The sequence below is a fragment of the Emys orbicularis genome, chromosome 1 (assembly GCF_028017835.1).
Source record: "Emys orbicularis isolate rEmyOrb1 chromosome 1, rEmyOrb1.hap1, whole genome shotgun sequence".
Classification (NCBI taxonomy): Eukaryota; Metazoa; Chordata; order Testudines; family Emydidae; genus Emys; species Emys orbicularis.
In genome coordinates this window covers 118,473,658-118,493,117 of record NC_088683.1, presented here as the reverse complement: position 1 = coordinate 118,493,117, position 19,460 = coordinate 118,473,658, and the positions used below count along the sequence as shown (strand labels likewise).

Sequence of the window (19,460 nt, the reverse complement as noted above, 5' to 3'; positions counted from 1 at the left end):
GCTGAAGTGGTCTGGTTGCAGCCACAAAAAGTAATGTATTTCTGCCCAAAGTCTTGTTATATTCTAAGACTGATAATAACCAGCTACAAGAGGAACACGTAAACTTTATAAGTCTCTGGAGAAGGACAAATTTGTCCATAGAGGAGAAAGGAAACACACAGGCTAGAAACAGATCCTTCACAAGGGCAAATCCTTTCTGATGACTGGAAGCTTTTAACTAAGGAACTGAGGAGGAAATTTTCACACACAGACTCTCCTCCCTTCCCCCCCTTTTCTCTTATTTCAATATGTAGGTAATACTGCTGTTTAGTCTGTAGAAATTATTTAAGGAATGATAATTCATCCCAGGTGCATTAGGTACGAAGAAAAATCTAAAAGCTATTTCCCCTCCCCTGTTATTTCTGTCTACCTTTCAGAGACCATATCTATCTTATCTATTTATCTGTCTCTACTGCATGCATACATCATTGATATTTGAGGGCTACAGTTATCCAAGAGCCTTATTAGTCGCATAGTGGCTTGATATGGCTAATGGATTCCCACCAGGGCACTGAGTGCAACTAGAAACTGCCTGCGGTCTCTCAACAGAAGAGCCCTGGGGAAGGTTACTCCCATCTGAAATAGGCCAGGGGATAGGATTACAGTATACCGGGTTCGGAGTAAACACATACTATTCCTGTCTTCCCCACTAGGGGGCAGCAGACCTCCTCAGATGGGTCTTTATAGCCTACATGACTCTGTTTCTCCAGCTAATATGTCTATAGCATCTACCACTATGTATACCTGATAATTCCTGTGCCAGGGAGTCTGCAAACTCTAGCAAGGAATCTATAATATAGGCTAACAAATGGCCTGACTAGAAGCTAATAAAGCAGCAAGCAGTGTTTACCAGATAATTCCCCAGAACCTACGCTCTAGATTATCAGTAAATGAAGCTGTAATTTGTTACATCTGTGCTTCCTCTGAGATGTTGTTCCCTCTTCCAACCTCCCCACAACTGCACTGTCTTACTTTGCAAGCCACTCGATGAGGACAGAGCTTCCCAAAGCCCAGCGGAGGCTGAATCCGCCGGAGCAGCGTCACCACGTCCAGGTGTTTGATTCGTCCCCTGGGGAAGAAAATACAATATCGATGATATAAGGGCCTGTCAATCCATCTGGAGAGGGTCTGAGAGCAGATGCTGTTAGAAACATATATGAGGTCTCCATCCCAAGATTGCCAGAACCACTCTGTGTTAACGTGACATAGCAGATGGCTTTATACGGCACCTCTCATACTAAGTGTATCTCTCCAGCCTTGCACAGCCATGAGTTAGCTCCTACTAGTTTGAATGTGTAAGAAAACACAACAATCATTATACACTTAGGCCAATATTTGCAAAATTGGCCATGGATTTCAGTGCCTCAGTTTCTGGGTGCCCAACCTGACACTGTGGGCACCCAAAATATTGAATCATCCAAAATCAGTGGTCACCTTTGAAAACACTGGCCTTAGTAAATAGCATTGCAGACAGGGCTGGCCTTGTGACCCATGCAGCTGCACGAGGTTTCTCTTTTCCTGGTGCTCTGTCTCAGTCACAACCCTGATCCACCATCCCTCAATTCTTGTTTATGCTCCTATCTGTCTCTGTGGCCAGTGGGCAATGGAAAGAATCCAGTCCCTTAATGCCTCCATACACCCATTTTGAAAGCTGCAATTTGGCTTTCCAAATTTTGTAAATGGGTCATCAAAAGTGAAAAACTCAAACGGGGAAGGGACGGGAGTTGCCACAACCAGAGTTGGAATCTCAGGCTGGCAGGGAGTGGCACGGACATACAGACAGGATTGAGAAAAAGAGACCATTCACAGGTGGATCCTTACAGGTGATATTTGTCATATGGCTCCAGCAACATATGGCTAACCCTATTTACAAACAGTCCTGGGGCTTGTTTACACATGAGAATTAATCTGGAATAAAGAAGGATGTGAATTTCAAATAGGTTAACTATTTCCAATTAACTCCATGTGTGGATGCTCTTATTCTGGAAATGAGAGTGCCCTATTCTGAATTATCTTAAACCAAGTGGATTAAGCTAATTTGGAATAAAGCATTCTTATTCAGGAATAAAAGCGTCCACACATGGGGTTAGTTAGGGATAGTTCCTCAGGAACGGCTATTCTGAAATAACTCCCCATGTCAACATGCCTTGGATACTAGGGCCTGTTTTATTAGCAAATGGAATGTTTATTCCAGCACTGAGGTTCTCTCTTATCTTTATTGAAAATTGCTTTGGACAGCCACCAGGGATGGCCAAAAGGGACCTCTGTTTAAATGTCACTTCCAACAATGTGACACAGCCCCAAACGCTGCACAGCCAGAATTAGCTATGAATCCAATGAGTCTTGAACTCATGATCTCTTTGTCAGAGCCAAGTAATTTACACCCATGTTAAGGCCCCTTTACACTGTCAGAGTGCCTTAAAGAGGTCTAGTGTAAATGAGCATCAGGCCCAAGAGTGTTTCAGACTGAGCCATATTGGTGCCTGTGGGTCAAATTCTCCTGTCAGTTGCTCTTGTGCAAACTTATTAATGTCAGTGGAGTTGCAGGGGTGGAACAGAGGGGAGAATTTGGCCCTCCACATGCAATGCATATATGCAGTGATGCAGGCTGCGGCTGGCACAACCACATCGCTGCTGGCATGTGGATGACACATGGAAACACAAAGAATGAATGCTGCAGCTTTGGTGTGAGCCAAATATGGGATGCAGAGCAGAAGGCGTAAAAGTAACAGAGTCCAGGTCATATAAGGGCACACAGACCTGTTTCTATGGCTACCTAAGAAGGGTCAGACTGGCCAGGTCACAGGCTGGGACTCAGTACTACAGCATGTGATCCAGTGTACCAATCCACTCAACAAGCCTCCTTCTTAATGCATATCCCCCACTGGCCTGTTTATTAATCTGATAAATGGCCTATATTTTTCCAAGCTGTGCACAATTTAAAATTACGTGCAGCTGGGAAAAAAAGCAGACCATTTACTAGACTTTCTACTGCTCACGTATCCTGGAACAGGCTGCTTTTCTATCTGATTCACATGTGGAGAGATGGGGGAGGTTTCAGCTTCTGCTTCCCTTTTAGAGTTTTCACAGAGATTTACATACAGCTGGATTTGCTTCCTGCCATGAGAAGATGCTACCCTATTGCATTGGGTCTGGGATGCCAGACTTTTGAGAAAATAGAGACGGTGCACCAGAAGTTAGCATGTTCTAAAGTTCAGGCCTAGTCACTTACTTGGCTTCAGGGTCATACTCTGCCCAGATCCTTTTAAACTCGTCAAGGTGATGTGGCCCCAGAATGGACCAGTCCCGTGTCAAGTAGTCAAAGTTATCCATAATAACAGCCACAAAAAGATTGATAATCTGCAAACAAAGACAGAGGTGATGTGAAGAAGGAGGCACGGAACACCAGACTTTACTTGGCTTCCAGTTTGTGTCCAAAACCTGGCCCTGTGTGGTTTGACTGTCTCTCTTCTCATAGGTGACACCATGTCAAGTGAGATAAGCAGAGGCTCTTGATTTAAATGGAAGGTGTTGGAGGCAAGATGTTCTTAGCAAGGGCCCCTCAAATCTTGCTCCCCACAACTGATCAATGAAGCCCATGTTTGCTGAGCTTTTGGGCATGCTGCAGGGCCTACCTATTTATACAGACTTTTTCCTGGGAGGGGCCTGGGTTTTTTTTCCCTTGGGGGCAGAGTTGGAGTCATTTACTGGCATTGAGCCAAATGGTTTAAAAATATTGTAGACATTTTCTAGGAGGGTGTTTGGAGCTCTAATGGCCAGCTGCACAGTGTGTGCTGCTGTACTGCGTAATACCAGGAGAACTGCACTGCCAGGACGGAGCAGATGCAAGTGGGATATGCCGTTTTCACAGTAATAGCAGCAGTGGATAAAAAACAGATGGAAGGTAGGAGGGAAGGTGGGAGTGAGGCACTGGTGGCCTCACTTCAGACCTCAGGCCACTAATCTGTTTTTCTGATGGGAGGTGTCCTTGTTTATATTGTGACTGGCTGTTGAACTTGGTCTAGAGAGAGGCTCCTGAGCATGAACTGTGGGGATCAATTATCACTGTCATGTGAGGCCATTGTGGACAATGTGTATCAGATTTTCTATATATGAGATCACTTTTCTGCTACACAATGTCAGTGCTCAGGGAAGTAAGGGGTTACTGGGCAGTCACAGGCCAGTACCATGTATGCTGACTCACCAAGAAGGCACAGAGCATGTAGAAGCTGATGAAATAAAAGATGGAAAAGCTGCTCCCACAGGAATGGTCGCCTTCAGTAGAGTTGGTTGGCTCTGACTCAGGATCGCACTTCTTGTCTGGCAGACAATCAAGCATGATGTCCTGCCAGCCTTCACCAGTGGCACACCTGGGCATAAAGGGATACTTGAGAATGGGGAAGTGAAGTCAACAGTGACCACTTCAAAAGGGAAGCAGCAGTAAGCACATGAAGAGCCTTCTCCTGCTCCCATTGAAGTCATGGCCTACATACAATGGGTGATGGGACAGGTTTAACATGAACTGGCATGTTCCTTTCCTTCTAGCTTTGTTGCTATCATCATGTTATCCATTACTGGAGCACCTGCTTTTGTATACCATGGATACGGGGCTGCCATGTTCTGACCAGATGTTTGAGGAGATTTTTGAGGGGCTGGAAGGAGATCAGCATTTTGCTTCTCCCATTTTGTGTTCCCTCATCCTTTTCTTCCCTCTCCTCTCCTGAGCTGCCCATTTCCCCTGTCCTCACGCCCTGTAAACCTGCAGGCAATGTAAGAGTGGTGTACCCCTGCAAACTCTTTCCTTCAGTAGGTCCAGTCCTCAGCACTCTCTGCCCTGCCTGACACAGATAGCCAGAGCTGGGTGCCAAACACCAGTTAGGGGAGGGATGATGTGTCAAACTGAGCAAGGAACAGTGCCCTGATTGGTGTTTGGCATCCCATTCTGAGTACATACTCCACAAGGGAGTGAGGGAAAGGGACAGACTGCCAAAGCAGCAATAAATAACCTGAACAGGTAGTGGAGGTTCTGGGGGGAGTCTTGTCAGGCCTATGGATGCTGTATACTGTCTGAACGCTACTGAACCCTTAGTGGGAGAAAGATCTGGGGGTCCTAGTGGATGAAGTACCATATAAATATAGGCACAACAATAAACAAAAGGAAGATGTGTACATCGAGATAGCATATTTCAGGATATCAGCTGATCAACAACTGGGTCAAGAAATTTCCCTCTGTGGCAGAATATTTTCCATCGTGGGAGTTTTAGGTTTTTCTCTGAAACAGTGCCACTGTCAGAGACAGAATCCTGGACTGCACGGGCCACTGGTGTGTTCCAGCAAGGCAATTATGTTCTGAACATTTAAGGGAACCACTTGAACACTGTGATAAAGGTTCCCTTTCCTGCTGCAGAAGGTCAGAGAGCCAAATGCTTTGGTTGGTTTAAAAGAATGGACGGTTTTGTGATCAATATCAACATTTGTGGCTCAGCTGGGGTGATCAGATTTGATGCTTCAGTGTGTAACTGGTCACCTCAGGGGGAAGGAAATAATTCCCCTCCCCCACATGTAGCCCACTGAACAACTGGATATATGAATTTATGGGGTGGGGGTGTTGCCTTACTCTGACACATCAAGTATTGGCCATTGCTGGAGGTAGGATATCAGGCCAGGTGGACCAATGGTCTTCCCCAAAATAGAAAATCCTACGTTCTGGATTTGGGACACTGTATTTCTAATCATCTCATTATCAAGATATGGTAAAAATGGAGAAGACATGTCCAGATGCACAGTCACCCTCACAGTCCAAAACTCCGAGGCACCCACCTGAAGAGTAGCAGCACTGCTTGAGGGAACGTCTGAAAGTTGTTGTTGCGGTTTATATACGAGGTATCATTCAGAGCAATTTTACCAAACACCTAGCAAAAAGCAGAGGTCTCGTCAACTTAGCCTTGTAGCCCCCAAAACACTCTTGTCAGCTGTAGTTCCTTGCATCTTAGTGATTATGAGCACTAGAGCCTTCCCCCTTCCTACAAGATGTTTCCTGCCGGTTTCCAATATTTGCTACTGCTCCTCCTGTTTGTGCTATATCACTGGAAAAGCACCTCACAGAAACAAGAGGCACATTCTAATACACCATTAACATAACTAATCATTCATTATTGCATGTGCCATGAATATGTGACATGGGGATCTCATTTCAATGTGCACTCACACTGGATGTTTTCAGTGGAAAGAAAAATAATGAGAGAGGAGAGGCTGCAATTTTTCTTTCCTTCACTGGCGTTCCTGAGGCTCAGTCTGCACTAGGAGAAAAAGCATTGCAACAGAGCACTGTCTGGACTGCCCAGTGTCTGTAAGATGCCTTGCCTCTGCACACAACAGCTGTGCCCTAGTATAGTGTAGTGCCTCACATTTGGAATTTACCCCCAAGGTCTATAGCGACAGTGCTTGGTGCTAGGAGATAGGCGTTTCAGGAACCCCAGAATGCAATGGTGCAACCATGTCTGCCAGGTGTCCTGGGTGTGATTGCTTCAAAACAGTTCTGCCCCAAACCAGCACTGCTGCATGGACACTGGAACAGGGGCAAGAATAAAAAAAAAACCTATGGGGTGAATCCTGCAGTCCTTACTTGGGGCAAAACTCCCACTGAAGTCAATGAGAAGTATGATTAAGGACCGCACAAGGACATACAGGACTTGGTGATTGACCCTGATAAAAAATGAAGGCAATGGGAATCTTTCCATTGATTTCAATGAGTTCTGGATCAGACTTTTTCTGAGTAATACTTGCAGTGCTAGTGAATCCTGCAATGCTAGTGAATCCTGCAGTGCTAGTGAATCCTGCAATGGCTAACCAGGAGCGCCTCAGGCAGGGAATAGGGAGAAAAGAGAGCAGAACTGCTAAGCAGAGGGAGGGCAGGGGAAAGAGAGAGAGTACAGCATGTAAAGAGGGTGTGGCAGGATGAGGAAAAGGAGAAATCAGAAGACAAGGAGGGTGGGGGGAGGAAGAGGGCAAAGCATGCAGAGCGACAGTTACTGAGAGAGAAAACCTATCAGAAGCCTTGAAATATCTTTTAAAGCAGAGGTTCTTCAATTCTGATCTGTGGAGCTCAGCTGCTCCGTGGAGTTACTGCCATCCGAGAGGCAAAGCTTTCATCATTGAAACAATATGAGGTCCTGTTGTTTCATGCTAGGAAGTTTTAATGGCTTCTTTGGATGCCTGCCAGAACTCCCTTGTATGCATGTGTTTGGGCTGCTATACAGACAGGGAAACCTATTAACAAGTCTCTTTCTTTGTGTGTTTTGGTTTGATTGGTGCTTTTTGGGTGTAAAATTCAACTTAATCAAATTTGCTGACAACACTGAAGCCAGGGAGGAAGTAAACACAGAGAGGCAAACTGCAGAGCAACCTGTAGAGATTCGAGTCAGGGATGTAGGCAATGCAGACAAATGCAGCACTAGTAAGCGCAAAGTCCTACATGTAAGGAGAGGAAATAAACGGCACAAGTATACAAGGGGGAAAGGTAACTAAGCAGCAAGCCCCATCATACCAAACTGACTTCATTTCCATCCTCTTTCCCTAACACATTACTGTCCTAATGGTACTTCTTAGGAATTCAGTCAATCTAGTTCCTGCAGGAAGGTGTGGGAGCCAGTTGAGGAAGGCAGGTGTCCACCAAAGAATTACTGTCTTAAAGATCAAGTAGTGGTCTGTGATACAAGCACAGAAAGGTTTAAGAGCCACTGATTAAAAACTTGGGGGGAAAAAAAGGTGCATCCCCATTCACTTCAGTGGAGTTAGATCAGGGATGAATCTGGGCACTAAGCAGCCCACTTATTAAAGGGCATCCTCCTCAGTGAATGTACTTGAATCTTGGTATTTATCAGAACTGAGGGAATCTGCAATTTTGCTTTGCTAGGGCTTGCGCAAACATTTTCTTCAGTTGCAGTCCATGTGGATTCATCCACCCCTATCCCTTATGCTGCTCTGAGTTACACAGGGGAGCAGACTGGCTGTGGGTCAGCCTTAGGATTGAAGGAGACAGGCATTAGGTTCCCAAAACTGGAGGAGGGTAAAGGTGGGTTAAAGCTATCTTTGCTCCCCACCAACTCCACCAGTTTTGTACCAAGCTCAGCTTAGTCAAATCACAGACTCCAGCCCATAATCCTCAACGAATCTTAGATGAGCAGGGTCTGGGTTTTGAGTTTGTAATGATACCCAAAGGGAGGGGAGTTCAGATGGTTTCAGGCTTCCTTGAAAGCATCTTGTACAGCTTTAGTTTTTATAGCCACCACTGCCAAGAGCTGAGGAAGCTTTGCCAGGCCAGAAAGTTCTCTTAGAACTTCAACTACTCAGGGCTCTTTATTCCCCATCTGACATCATCATGATGCTGATTTAAAGGACAGAGTGTTGTAACCTTATAGCCAGAATGAGTAGCAAGAACTGAGCGACTCTGGAGGAACAAAGAGCCTCTTTGCATGCAAATATCCTCAGTAATTAAAAAATAAATAGAAGGAGAGAAGTACAGGGAGAATTACAGGGAAACAGTTCCATCTCAGAAGGGCCATCTTTAAATAGAATGCTCTTCAAGAGCCCTTTGGGCTTCTCCTGGTTCAGATCTCCCCTCTCTCTGGTGGGCAGTGACAGCCCCAGCTGCACTGAGGAGGCGCTGGGAGTAACTGTTGTGGGAGGACAGCTCAAATACTCAGAGGCAGCTTGAGTTGAGGCAGCCCATATTTTTCCTTTCAGGAGATGGTACATGAGGGAGTTTCCCTGTTGGAAGAGTCTAATTGTCCTTTTAACTACCCAGCTTCAACTCATGTAAAGCACTGGCAGTGTTACTACAGGCTTGCTACACTACTCAGCAGTGAAACGGAGCGTGAGGGAAGAGCTGCAAGTAGAGGAAGATGCAGGAGGAGGTTCCTCCCTCTTGTCCTTTCCAGACAGTGCCTCTTGGGCTATCATCAGACTGGTAGCTTAATCCATCAGCATCAATTTGTATTTTTCCACTTGGGCATGTTAGGTAGTGAGGCTTGAATATTGTTACACTTCATGTCAGAGAGGTAGCTAAGATGAACCGATAGGTCTTCTTTATATAGGAAATTCTTATGTCATTGTCAAGGTATTGTCATGCTAATGACATTGTCATCTAGGCTTTCAAGTGAGCTGCTCAACAGCGAGATACTGAAGGCTTTCTTCAAGAACTCTGCTTCGGCAGACTCAGGACAGCACACAACCCGGGGGGCATAAGTGCGAACCAACTACCTGTAATTACGTTATTGCCTTTGGCACAGTATACGACAACGAACATTATAACGGGTCTGAAGAATCTAAGTGATGAAGAACGATCCAAGACTGGGCTTCTCACTGGAAAAGCAGAGACTAGAAGGTGACCTAGCAGAGGTCTTTGGAATTTGGAAAGGGATCGACACAACTGATAGACATCTGGTTTTCCCACTGCTGAGATGGTTAAAAACAGGGGATTGAATCTAAAATTAGGATTAAATAGGAAAGTCAGGCATAACTACTTCTCACAAAAGATAATAGAATTATTGGATCATACACCTAGCTATTACAGTGACAGGCTCATTCGAGATACTATAGACAGATAGGCACACAGAGGTCATCATTAAATGGTAGTAGTAGCAGCTAGGTAACGTTAATGCAGTATTCCCAAATTGTTCCCTATACTGTATAGGGAATACTAGGAAGATCTTGGTAACATTAGCTAGTTAGATTAATAAAGGCAAAACTGGAAAGTTTTAAAAGGTGACCACTCTAATTGGAGAGCTAAATAGACAGAGTTATTGAGGAGGCAACAGAGACAGTCTACATTAATTCAAGAGATACCAAGCTTTGTTTCTTGAGAAAGAGGAGACTAGAGTAGACAGTGAAAAGGTGGTAAATTGGGGTTATGATAAAAATAATAAAACAAAATGAGATATAGCAGATCAGATGAATTTTCCCTAACCTTTCTTACATTCTTTCTAACAATTTCTGGCTCCATCGTGAAGAATAAGAACTGTGGGATGGTGAAAGACCTTTGGAAGTGATACACCATTCCTTTCTTTTTTTTTGGTCTCTAACCTCTGATGGTCTGGTAGTTGTTCTGAGACCTTTGATTAACTAAGAGGTGGAAAGTAAAGCTTAGCATGAAAAATCATCACCAGTAAGTGAGGCAGGAATGCAACGTATAGCTGGGACAGTCACATACTGTGTGCACATCAATAGCTTTTTCCACTTGTCTGTATACAGTATCAGTCATTTGCATAGATTAATGCTCATGCTGGTTCCAAATTTGTTTTCGTAAGCAGAATACAATATAGTACTGATGCAGCTTCATGAGGAATTGGCACAAGTAAAGAGTTGAGATGTTGGGTCTGATCATACTTTTACTTACACTAGTGTAAATCACGAGTAACTCTGTTGAAGTCAATGGAGTCACACCAATGTGAAAGTGGGGTGAGAGAATAATCAGGCCTGATCACCACCATGACCAGGAGCCATTTGAACTGATTGCTGTGTGACAATGAGCAAGCCAGTAAACCACCTTTGATACAGCTGTAGGGATATTCCTTTGGGAGGTTGGGTGGCTGTAATGTTCTTTTTATGGTATACTCTGTGGTCTCCTACATAGTGTTTTTGTTTAGTTTGGCTGGTGTGGTTGTCAAGTCCTGTTGGCAGTGCAAACCCAGTCAATGTTTTCTGAATTGACTCAGGCTTATTGTCTGAGCTCAACTTCCTAAATGCCTGATTATATGGCTAGGAGAGGAGCTACATGTAGGACCAGAAAATTATCTGGTGACTTCTTGTGCAACTATCCTCCCCAGAATCTCATGTGTGAAAGATAACATAGCTCTTGAGAATCACCTACCTGCATTCCAATCACCGCATAGATGAAGAATAACATCACTATTAAAAGAGCCACATAGGGGAGAGCCTGGAGGAAAAAAAATAACAGAACACATTGTATCAATTAAGCAGATAACTTGGCATGCTGGAGCCAGGCATATTCTACTGGGGCCCTGCTTTATCAAGATGGCCTGAGGAGAACAATGCCAGTCCAGAATCAATTAAGGTCTGCAATTTATCCATTTGACCACTAGATGCCTCTACTGATCCACATCTGATTTCACCAAGGTGCCTCAAATACAGCCATTGTACCACCCAAAACAAGATAGGCCCAATTATGCTTTCACTTACACTAGTGTAACTCCACAGACTTCAATGGAATCGCTCAGTTGTACACCAATGAAAGTAAGATCAGAATTAGGTCCAATCTCTGCTCGTCTTCCAAATGTAGAAAACTTATAATTAGCATCGCCCTGATATTAGCAGCAAGTGATGCTCTTTAGTGTGACATTCTGCAGCTACTTTGGTGAAATGAGAAGTGCGTAAAGTGCCAAGATCAAAGTTCAAGGCTTCTCCTGCTATGGCTGATGATATCACAAGCACCAAAAGCAGCATGAGCTACATTCCCTGCTCTGAGTTAGGTATCTATGATAGTGTCAGAGATGCGTTCGGTGTCTGTGATCAGCTGTTGAAAAGGAAATGCAAAGTCCTGATAGCTGGTGCTGGCTTGTAAGTAGGAGATCTGCCCTGTGAGATGCTACGTGACCTCAGCTTCCTCAGCTATGTTTGTATTTTGTATAATTTAAAATAAAAATAATAAAATAATAATGTAGCACGTATTAAATGTACTAATGTATGATTTGACCATATCCTGCCTGCCACCCTTTTTGAATAGCAGAAAGGAATAGCCTAATATGCCATTGGTAAAAATGCATCAGCCAGAATTTCTTTGTGTCTGGACTGATTTCAAGGCAGTAACAGACCATTTTGTTGTAGGTTTAGCATTTTAAAATAAGTAAAAGAATGCCATGATTGTTTTCTTTTGCATTGCAACTTGATGTTCCTGTTCAAAATGTTCTGTGTAAATTAATTCTGTTTTGTGTGTGAATGAGGAATGTATGTATTAAAAAATAAGTGTGAAGGCCATCGCTAAACCAGATGGTCTAGGGAGGAACCGGAGACAAACGCAAAGGCGCCAGGAGGCTGCAACACGCCCCTATTAAAATATCAAAAAAGGGCAAATTAACAACTTTAAAAATAAAACAGCCACTTATCAATAAAAACAAAATAGCTGTAATCAAAACCAGCATAAAATAACTCCCTAAAAAACTTAATAAAAAAAAAAACAATTAAAAAAACCCAAGCACTCGTCAAACAACAATTAATTACAGCATAATGGTGCAAACCTCATTAGTCCCAATTAAAAAAAATCACTATATAAACAGGGTGACTTGCCATAAAACTTTGGGCTCGTCCTGCCAAGACTTCCCCAGACCATCGTGTCGCGACCGACAAAACCTGGCTCCTCCCTTCCTGTGATCAACCTAACTGGCCACTAGATTGATCCGGACTCTGGACTAGTAACTATAACATCGACTGGTGGAACAGTGTGTGTGTGTGTTGTGACAGACCCAGACCAGTGGGGTACAGAAGTCTGGTAGAGGGCAAATATACTGGTCACTGGATGAGTAGTTTTCTGTTCCCTGAGTGACCAGAGAAGGGGCTGCACTAGAGTAATCAGGAACCTGCTAGAACCAGTTAAGGCAGGCAGGCTAATTAGGACACCTGGAGCCAATTAAGAAGAAGCTGCTAGAATCAATTAAGGCAGGCTAATCAAGGCACCTGGGTTTTAAAAGGAGCTCACTTCAGTTTGTGGTGCGAGTGTGAGGAGCTGGGAGCAAGAGGCGCAAGGAGCTGAGAGTCAGAGGGTGTGCTGCTGGAGGACTGAGGAGCACAAGCGTTATCAGACACCAGGAGGAAGGTCCTGTGGTGAGAATAAGGAAGGTGTTTGGAGGAGGCCATGGGGAAGTAGCTCAGGGAGTTGTAGCTGTCATGCAGCTGTTACAGGAGGCACTATAGACAGCTGCAGTCCACAGGGCCCTGGGCTGGAACCCGGAGTAGAGGGCGGGCCCGGGTTCCCCCCAAACCTCCCAATTGACCTGGACTGTGGGTTCTTCCAGAGGGGAAGGTGAATCTCTGAGGCAAGAAAATCCGCCAATAAGCGCAGGACCCACCAAGATAGAGGAGGAACTTTGTCACAGTGTGTAGTGTGATTGAATGCATATGCTAATTGTTATATCTTCAATAAACACGGCATATTGCCTTTTCCCCTGAAAAAAAAACTGTGTGCTTATAAGCATAACAGTCCGTCTCTAAAGGAGAAACTGACTTTCCACCTTCTTGTTTTTTAAAGATATGTAGCAGAGATGGGCTCAAGCCATGGAATTCAGATCTCCATCCTGAGTCTGAACACCTCAAAGTTTGGGGGTGTTGCAATCTGAGATTTTGGTTTGGTCCATTTTACAGATCTTAGAGCCATCTGCAAAATTTGGATACTGACCCTGGTTTGGGTACTGAACATCTTCTCTTTTGGGAGTGTCTGGTCCAGAATTTTGAATTGTTATTTGAATTTCATTTGCTAATTTTAAGTTTACTCCTACGTTTCATTAGGGCCCAATCCTGCAGTCCTTATTTAGACAGATCTGATTTCCACAAGTGTTTTGACAGAGTAAGGACTGTTGGATTTGGCCATAAGTGAACTAGAATCTTAAAACAAGATTTAAACCTTAGATCTTTTGCATTTACCTTTAAACAATCCATCTAAATCATCAAAATGGAACAGAAGGCAGGGAAATCTTCGGTGTTCTACTAACCTAATGGGCAAATTAATCCCTGTGGTAATTCCAGGCCGCATTGGAGGTACACCAAACTGGAATTTGGAGAGAGCCCTTATGGGTCAAATCAAGGTTATGGACTTGGGGGTAGCTGAGACCCCAAAAGTGGTCCAGGGGCAGCGTCCAGTTAGCGACCCAACAGGCCAAGCTCCTAGAAGCTCTTATATCTTTAGAAGAGGTAGTAGAAGGCTTCCTCCAGTGGGACCGCTGAAGCATGTAAATGGAGTGGAGATTAAGGATAATCTAGGCATGGCACAATATCTAAATGAATATTTTGCCTCGGTGTTTAATAAGGCTAATGAAGGGCTTAGGAATAGAGGGAGCGGGACAGAGGGGAATAAAGGAGGGGCGATTGACATTACAGTATCAGAGGTGGAAGCCAAACTTGACCAGCTAAATGGGACTAAATCGGGCGGACCGGATGATCTCCATCCTAGAATATTGAAGGAGCTGGCGCGAGAAATTGCAAGCCCCTTGGCGATAATTTTTAATAAATCTGTAAACTCGGGGGTGGTACCAATGGACTGGAAAATAGCTAATGTGGTTCCTATTTTTAAGAAGGGGAAAAAAAGTGACCCGGGTAACTACAGGCCTGTTAGTTTAACTTCTGTAGTATGCAAGGTCTTGGAAAAAATTTTGAAGGAAAAAGTAGTTAAGGACCTTGAGGTGAATGGCAATTGGGACAAATTACAACATGGGTTTACGAAAGGCAGATCGTGCCAAACCAACTTGATCTCCTTCTTTGAGAAAGTAACAGACCTTCTAGATAAAGGAAATGCAGTGGATCTAATTTACCTCGATTTTAGTAAAGCGTTTGATACTGTCCCGCACGAGGAATTATTGGTTAAATTGGAAAAGATGGGGATCGATATGAAATTCCAGAGGTGGATAAAGAACTGGTTAAAGGGGAGACTGCAGCGGGTAGTACTGAAAGGTGAACTGTCGGGTTGGACGGAGGTCACCAGTGGGGTTCCTCAAGGTTCGGTTTTGGGTCCGATTTTATTCAATCTATTCGTTACTGACCTCGGAACCGAATGTAGGAGTGGGCTGATAAAGTTTGCGGATGACACAAAGTTGGGAGGTATTGCCAATTCGGAGAAGGATCGGGATATTCTGCAGGGAGACTTGGATGACCTTGTAAATTGGAGTAACAATAATAGGATGAGATTTAATAGTGAGAAGTGTAAGGTGATGCATTTAGGGATGACTAATAAGAATTTTAGTTATAAGATAGGGACGCATAGGTTGGAAGTGACGGAGGAGGAGAAGGACCTCGGAGTCCTGGTTGATCGCAGGATGACTATGAGTCGGCAATGTGACGTGGCTGTGAAAAAAGCTAATGCGATTTTGGGATGCGTCAGGCGAGGTATTTCTAGTAGGGACAGGGAGGTGCTGCTTCCGTTATACAAGGCGCTGGTGAGACCTCATTTGGAGTACTGTGTGCAGTTCTGGTCTCCTATGTTTAAAAAGGATGAACTCAAACTGGAACGGGTACAGAGAAGGGCCACTAGGATGATCCGAGGAATGGAAAACCTTTCCTATGAAAGGAGACTCGAGGAGCTCGGTTTGTTTAGCCTAACCAAAAGAAGGCTGAGGGGGGATATGATTGCTCTCTTTAAATATATCAAAGGGATTAATACCAAGGAGGGAGAGGAATTATTTCAGCTCAGTAGTAATGTGGACACGAGAACGAATGGATATAAACTGGCCGTGGGGAAGTTTAGGCTTGAAATTAGAAGAAGGTTTCTAACCGTCAGAGGGGTGAAATTTTGGAACAGCCTTCCGAGGGAAACGGTGGGGGCGAAAGACCTTTCTGGCTTCAAGATTAGGCTTGATAAGTTTATGGAGGGAATGGTTTGAAGGGATAACGTGATTTTAGTCAATTAGGCATTAACGTGCCATCACGGGTAAAATGAGGGTCCGGCTGTAGAATCTTGCCTGTATGCTCGGGGTTCTGCTGATCGCCATATTTGGGGTCGGGAAGGAATTTTCCTCCAGGGTAGATTGGCAGAGGCCCTGGAGGTTTTTCGCCTTCCTCCGCAGCATAGGGCAGGGGTCGCAGGCTGGAAGATTCTGTTGTGGGTGGGTCAGCTTTTGTGGCCTGCATCATGCGGGAGGTCAGACTAGATGACCATATTGGTCCCTTCTGACCTTAAAGTCTATGAGTCTATGAGTCTACTCTCTCAATCTGTTCTACTTCTCTCCTTTTGTTTTCCTACTTACTTCATTCCCCTCTCTTGTTCTGTTTTTTCCTCTCTCCCTTATCCTCCAGGATTCCCTCACTTCCCTCTGGTCCCACTCTCCTGGGTTTACTCCCCCTTCAGCTCTGCCTCTCCTTGGTTTCACTGCTCTTTCCTCTTGGTTCTCACTCCCTCACCTTGCTCTCAACACCCTTACTTTTTTCTTCTACCCAAATTATCTATTCTGGTCTGTGTTGATGCCTCACAATGTGGAAGCTTTGCTGACTGGTTTCCCACAACACAAGACCACTTCTCTGATCAACATCCAGCTCCACCGGTACAGCACTAATCAGAGCAATGGCGGGAGGGTGGAGGGGATCTGAACTCCCACAACATGGGACAGCTGATGAATATCAGGCTGTCCTGGATGAGTCAGGACATTTCTTGGGCATATTCTGAGACACAGAAAAATGCACAATCCCAGAGAAAAAAATCACCGAAATTCAGATTTGACAGTGGAACTGACTGAACAAAGAGCTCTTAGCAATGGCTATTTTTAGTCCTCGCACTCTGCCCTCTCCATTGACTTCCTCCCATCACCCTTCAGCCCTGCCTCAGAGTGACTCTGCAGCCAAGAAGGCCTCAGAGAAGCCACTCCCTTTTCCACCAGGGTATGTCTACACTGTAGCTGGAGGTGACTGCAGCTTGGGTAAGCTCTCCTTTGTTAGTTTTAATCTAGCTATCGCAGCTAAAAATAGGTGAAGATGTGGAGGCCTGGGGTTCTGCGTGGGCTGTTCCAGAGTGCCTGGGACCCCAGATACAGATGCATGTTGCTAGCCCACGTTGAAGCCTGTGCTGCTGCAACGTCACGGCTATTTTTAGCTGTGCTGACTAGATTAAAGCTAGTGTGGGTCTGGTTACCCAAGCTGCAAACACATCTCCCTCATTCTCATCCCTTCTGGCCTGGGGAGGGGAGAGCTGATCTCAGAACTGAAAGGAGCTATTCCTAAGCCAGTAGGGCAGCCAGAATTTGAAAACTTCGTTCTGTTTCCTTGGTTAGTGATGACTGGGCTGTCAGTGAATCTCCTTCCTACCCACCTTGCCAACACAGTTCCCATTGGAGCTGCTCACACAGCGAAGCAAAGTTAGCGGTGATGGAAGTGGTGGGGTAGGTTACGGGTACGAGTTGGTCAGAAAAATGGGTGAAAGCCTTCTAAGTGGTAGTGTGACTTGTACCAATTTGGCAGTCAGTGAGTTGTTTACACCAACTTGGTGTTAATTTACAGTACCCAGGAGTTGTATTGTGAAGGGACCAAACTCAGTCCCTGATATAGGCAGACGTTACTCCACTGACGTCAATGGGCATTGTGGCCACTTACAGCAGGACTGAATTCAGCCCCAGAAAAGAGTGAAGGTGGTGCAAAGTAAGTTTAAAAGTGTGGACCAGCTCCCATTCCCATTTAAGTCAGTGGAAATTTTGTCATTGCCTTCATTGGGAGCAGAAATGGAGCCTGTGTGCACATGAGCTGGGCAGGGGGGCGGGGAGCTGCCGGTGGGTGCTGAGCACCCACCAATTTTTCCCCATGGGTGCTCTAGCCCTGGAGCACCCACGGAGTCGGCGCCTATGGGTGTGCGGGTATAGGGAAATCTGCTTTCTCTTTCAGCTTCTTGTGAATTGCTTGGCTTGTGTGTTACACTCATTTGCACACTTGCCGAATCATACATTGGTATATGTTCTTTTTTTATCTACTTAGACTACATTGTCTGACCACCTTACACTGATATTTAATTTAGATCACCATTTACATCACTCCTATATTTGGCCCAGACACTTCCTCATAAGCTGAACCTGTTAGTATCAGGTTGTGTTGGCCCAATAAGTCCATGTCAAACACCTGTGAAATGCAGAAATATGCTGGGCTTCATTAGTAATTGGAACTTGGCTAACCTCAGCAACTGTTTGAAACCATTATTTCAAATGAGTGGATGTCTCCTTATTTGTTTCTGTCAGAGATGATCATTCTTATGTTTCATGGTCCCCCTCTCCTCACCCACTCTGTTTACTCTCATACCTTACATTGCAGATCTGGCTCAGTTTGAGGTGTCCGCTTCACGTCTTGCTGTGGTGCAATAGGTTAATAACCATACCACCTTACCTTTATATCTCACCTCTCACTCTGAATTATCTCAAAGTGCTTTACAAACTCTAGATCACTTTACCTCCCATTGAAATGCAGCTAGCTCTGGGGTGAAAAGGCAGCAGCTGTTTAACAGGTTACAGCTACATTACACCCAGAGGTGAAAGTAACTTAAAGGACTTACTGGTACGCAGGGCGGCCAGGCTCCTGGGCAAGGTCAAAGGGTGGCTCTGGGCCCCCAGAAGGGGCGGGGCCTCAGGCAGAAGGGGCAGGGCTGGGGCCAGACTCCCCCAGCCAGCCCTTCAGCACTGCCTGGCCTGCACTGCCCGGGGCTCCAGCGGCAATTTAAAGGGCCGGGGCTCCTGCCGGGAGCCACGGGCCCTCTTAAATTGCTGGGCCCCAGGGCAGCTGCCTCTTTTGCCCTCCCCCCCGCCCCCCCATCAGCGGCCCTGCCGGTACGGTGCTTAAAGCGCTGTCACAGCAGCACTTTAACGTCGGCTGTGTACCGGTCCGTACCAGCGGCCATTTTCTTACTGGTATGCCGTACCGGTCCGTACCAGTTTACTTTCACCTCTGATTACACCACACTTTTGGCCAGAAAGGGCAAATTACCCTTGTGGGAAGAGGCAGCACAAGGGCTATGAGCTTAATGAGATTTCAGTGGTGCACAGAGCCTTACGCTGGCCCTCTGCACATGAGTGAATTTCACCTAAAACATGGATACAGAATACCTCTGAAACTGCAGACAGAATTTTAAGGGAGCTGTGGGCAGAATGTAATTACCTGAGTTAGAATTTGGCCAATATATGGGAGTCAATATCCCTTCTCTTTTACAAAATGCTAGGGATCTTAATGATTATAAAGCAATCAGGGCCGTGGTTTCATGTCTGAATTGCTTTTCACTTTGGTTTGAAGCAGAGACCAGCGTGTCCCATGAGATGCCAAGTGTGTATAGGACCCAAGGAATTACCTAGGCTGTCTAGGTAGAACTCACCACTGTGCAGAAGGCCAACATGAAGCCTTTGCACCACTGAAGTCCCACTTAAACGATGTGCTGGCCTGCATAGAAGAAAATTTTGCCTTTTGTGCTTAAGGCCCATCCTGCCAGCATGAAAATCTCTCTTTGAAAGGCAAAAAATAGCATACATACCTCTTTCCAGGCATGTCTGCTTAGTGATAAGTGAAGGAATACCTGGAAGGACTTGATGAAGGTCCAAAGCAACGTCCGGATGCCCTCCCCACGGCTCAGGAGCTTCACGAGACGCATCACGCGGAAGAGTCGGAAAAAGGTGATTGAGATGCGCGAGTTTTCCTCTGCATTCTGGAACCCATTGGCACAGAGGCAGTAGTTATAACAGCAG

General features: G+C 45.2%; 1 protein-coding gene across 2 annotated transcripts in view; it reads right to left on the bottom strand.

The window, feature by feature from the left end:
• Positions 1-19,460, bottom strand: part of CACNA1C (calcium voltage-gated channel subunit alpha1 C) — a 607,732-nt gene that overhangs the window by 23,676 nt on the left and 564,596 nt on the right. For both annotated transcript variants that reach the window (XM_065403340.1, XM_065403334.1), the window contains exons 31-36: positions 19,292-19,420; positions 10,910-10,975; positions 5,860-5,951; positions 4,244-4,409; positions 3,272-3,399; positions 1,012-1,108 (exon numbers count right to left, since the gene is read on the bottom strand). In XM_065403340.1, the coding sequence (XP_065259412.1) occupies positions 1,012-1,108; positions 3,272-3,399; positions 4,244-4,409; positions 5,860-5,951; positions 10,910-10,975; positions 19,292-19,420 (678 nt within the window). The remainder of the gene's footprint in view (positions 1-1,011; positions 1,109-3,271; positions 3,400-4,243; positions 4,410-5,859; positions 5,952-10,909; positions 10,976-19,291; positions 19,421-19,460) is intronic.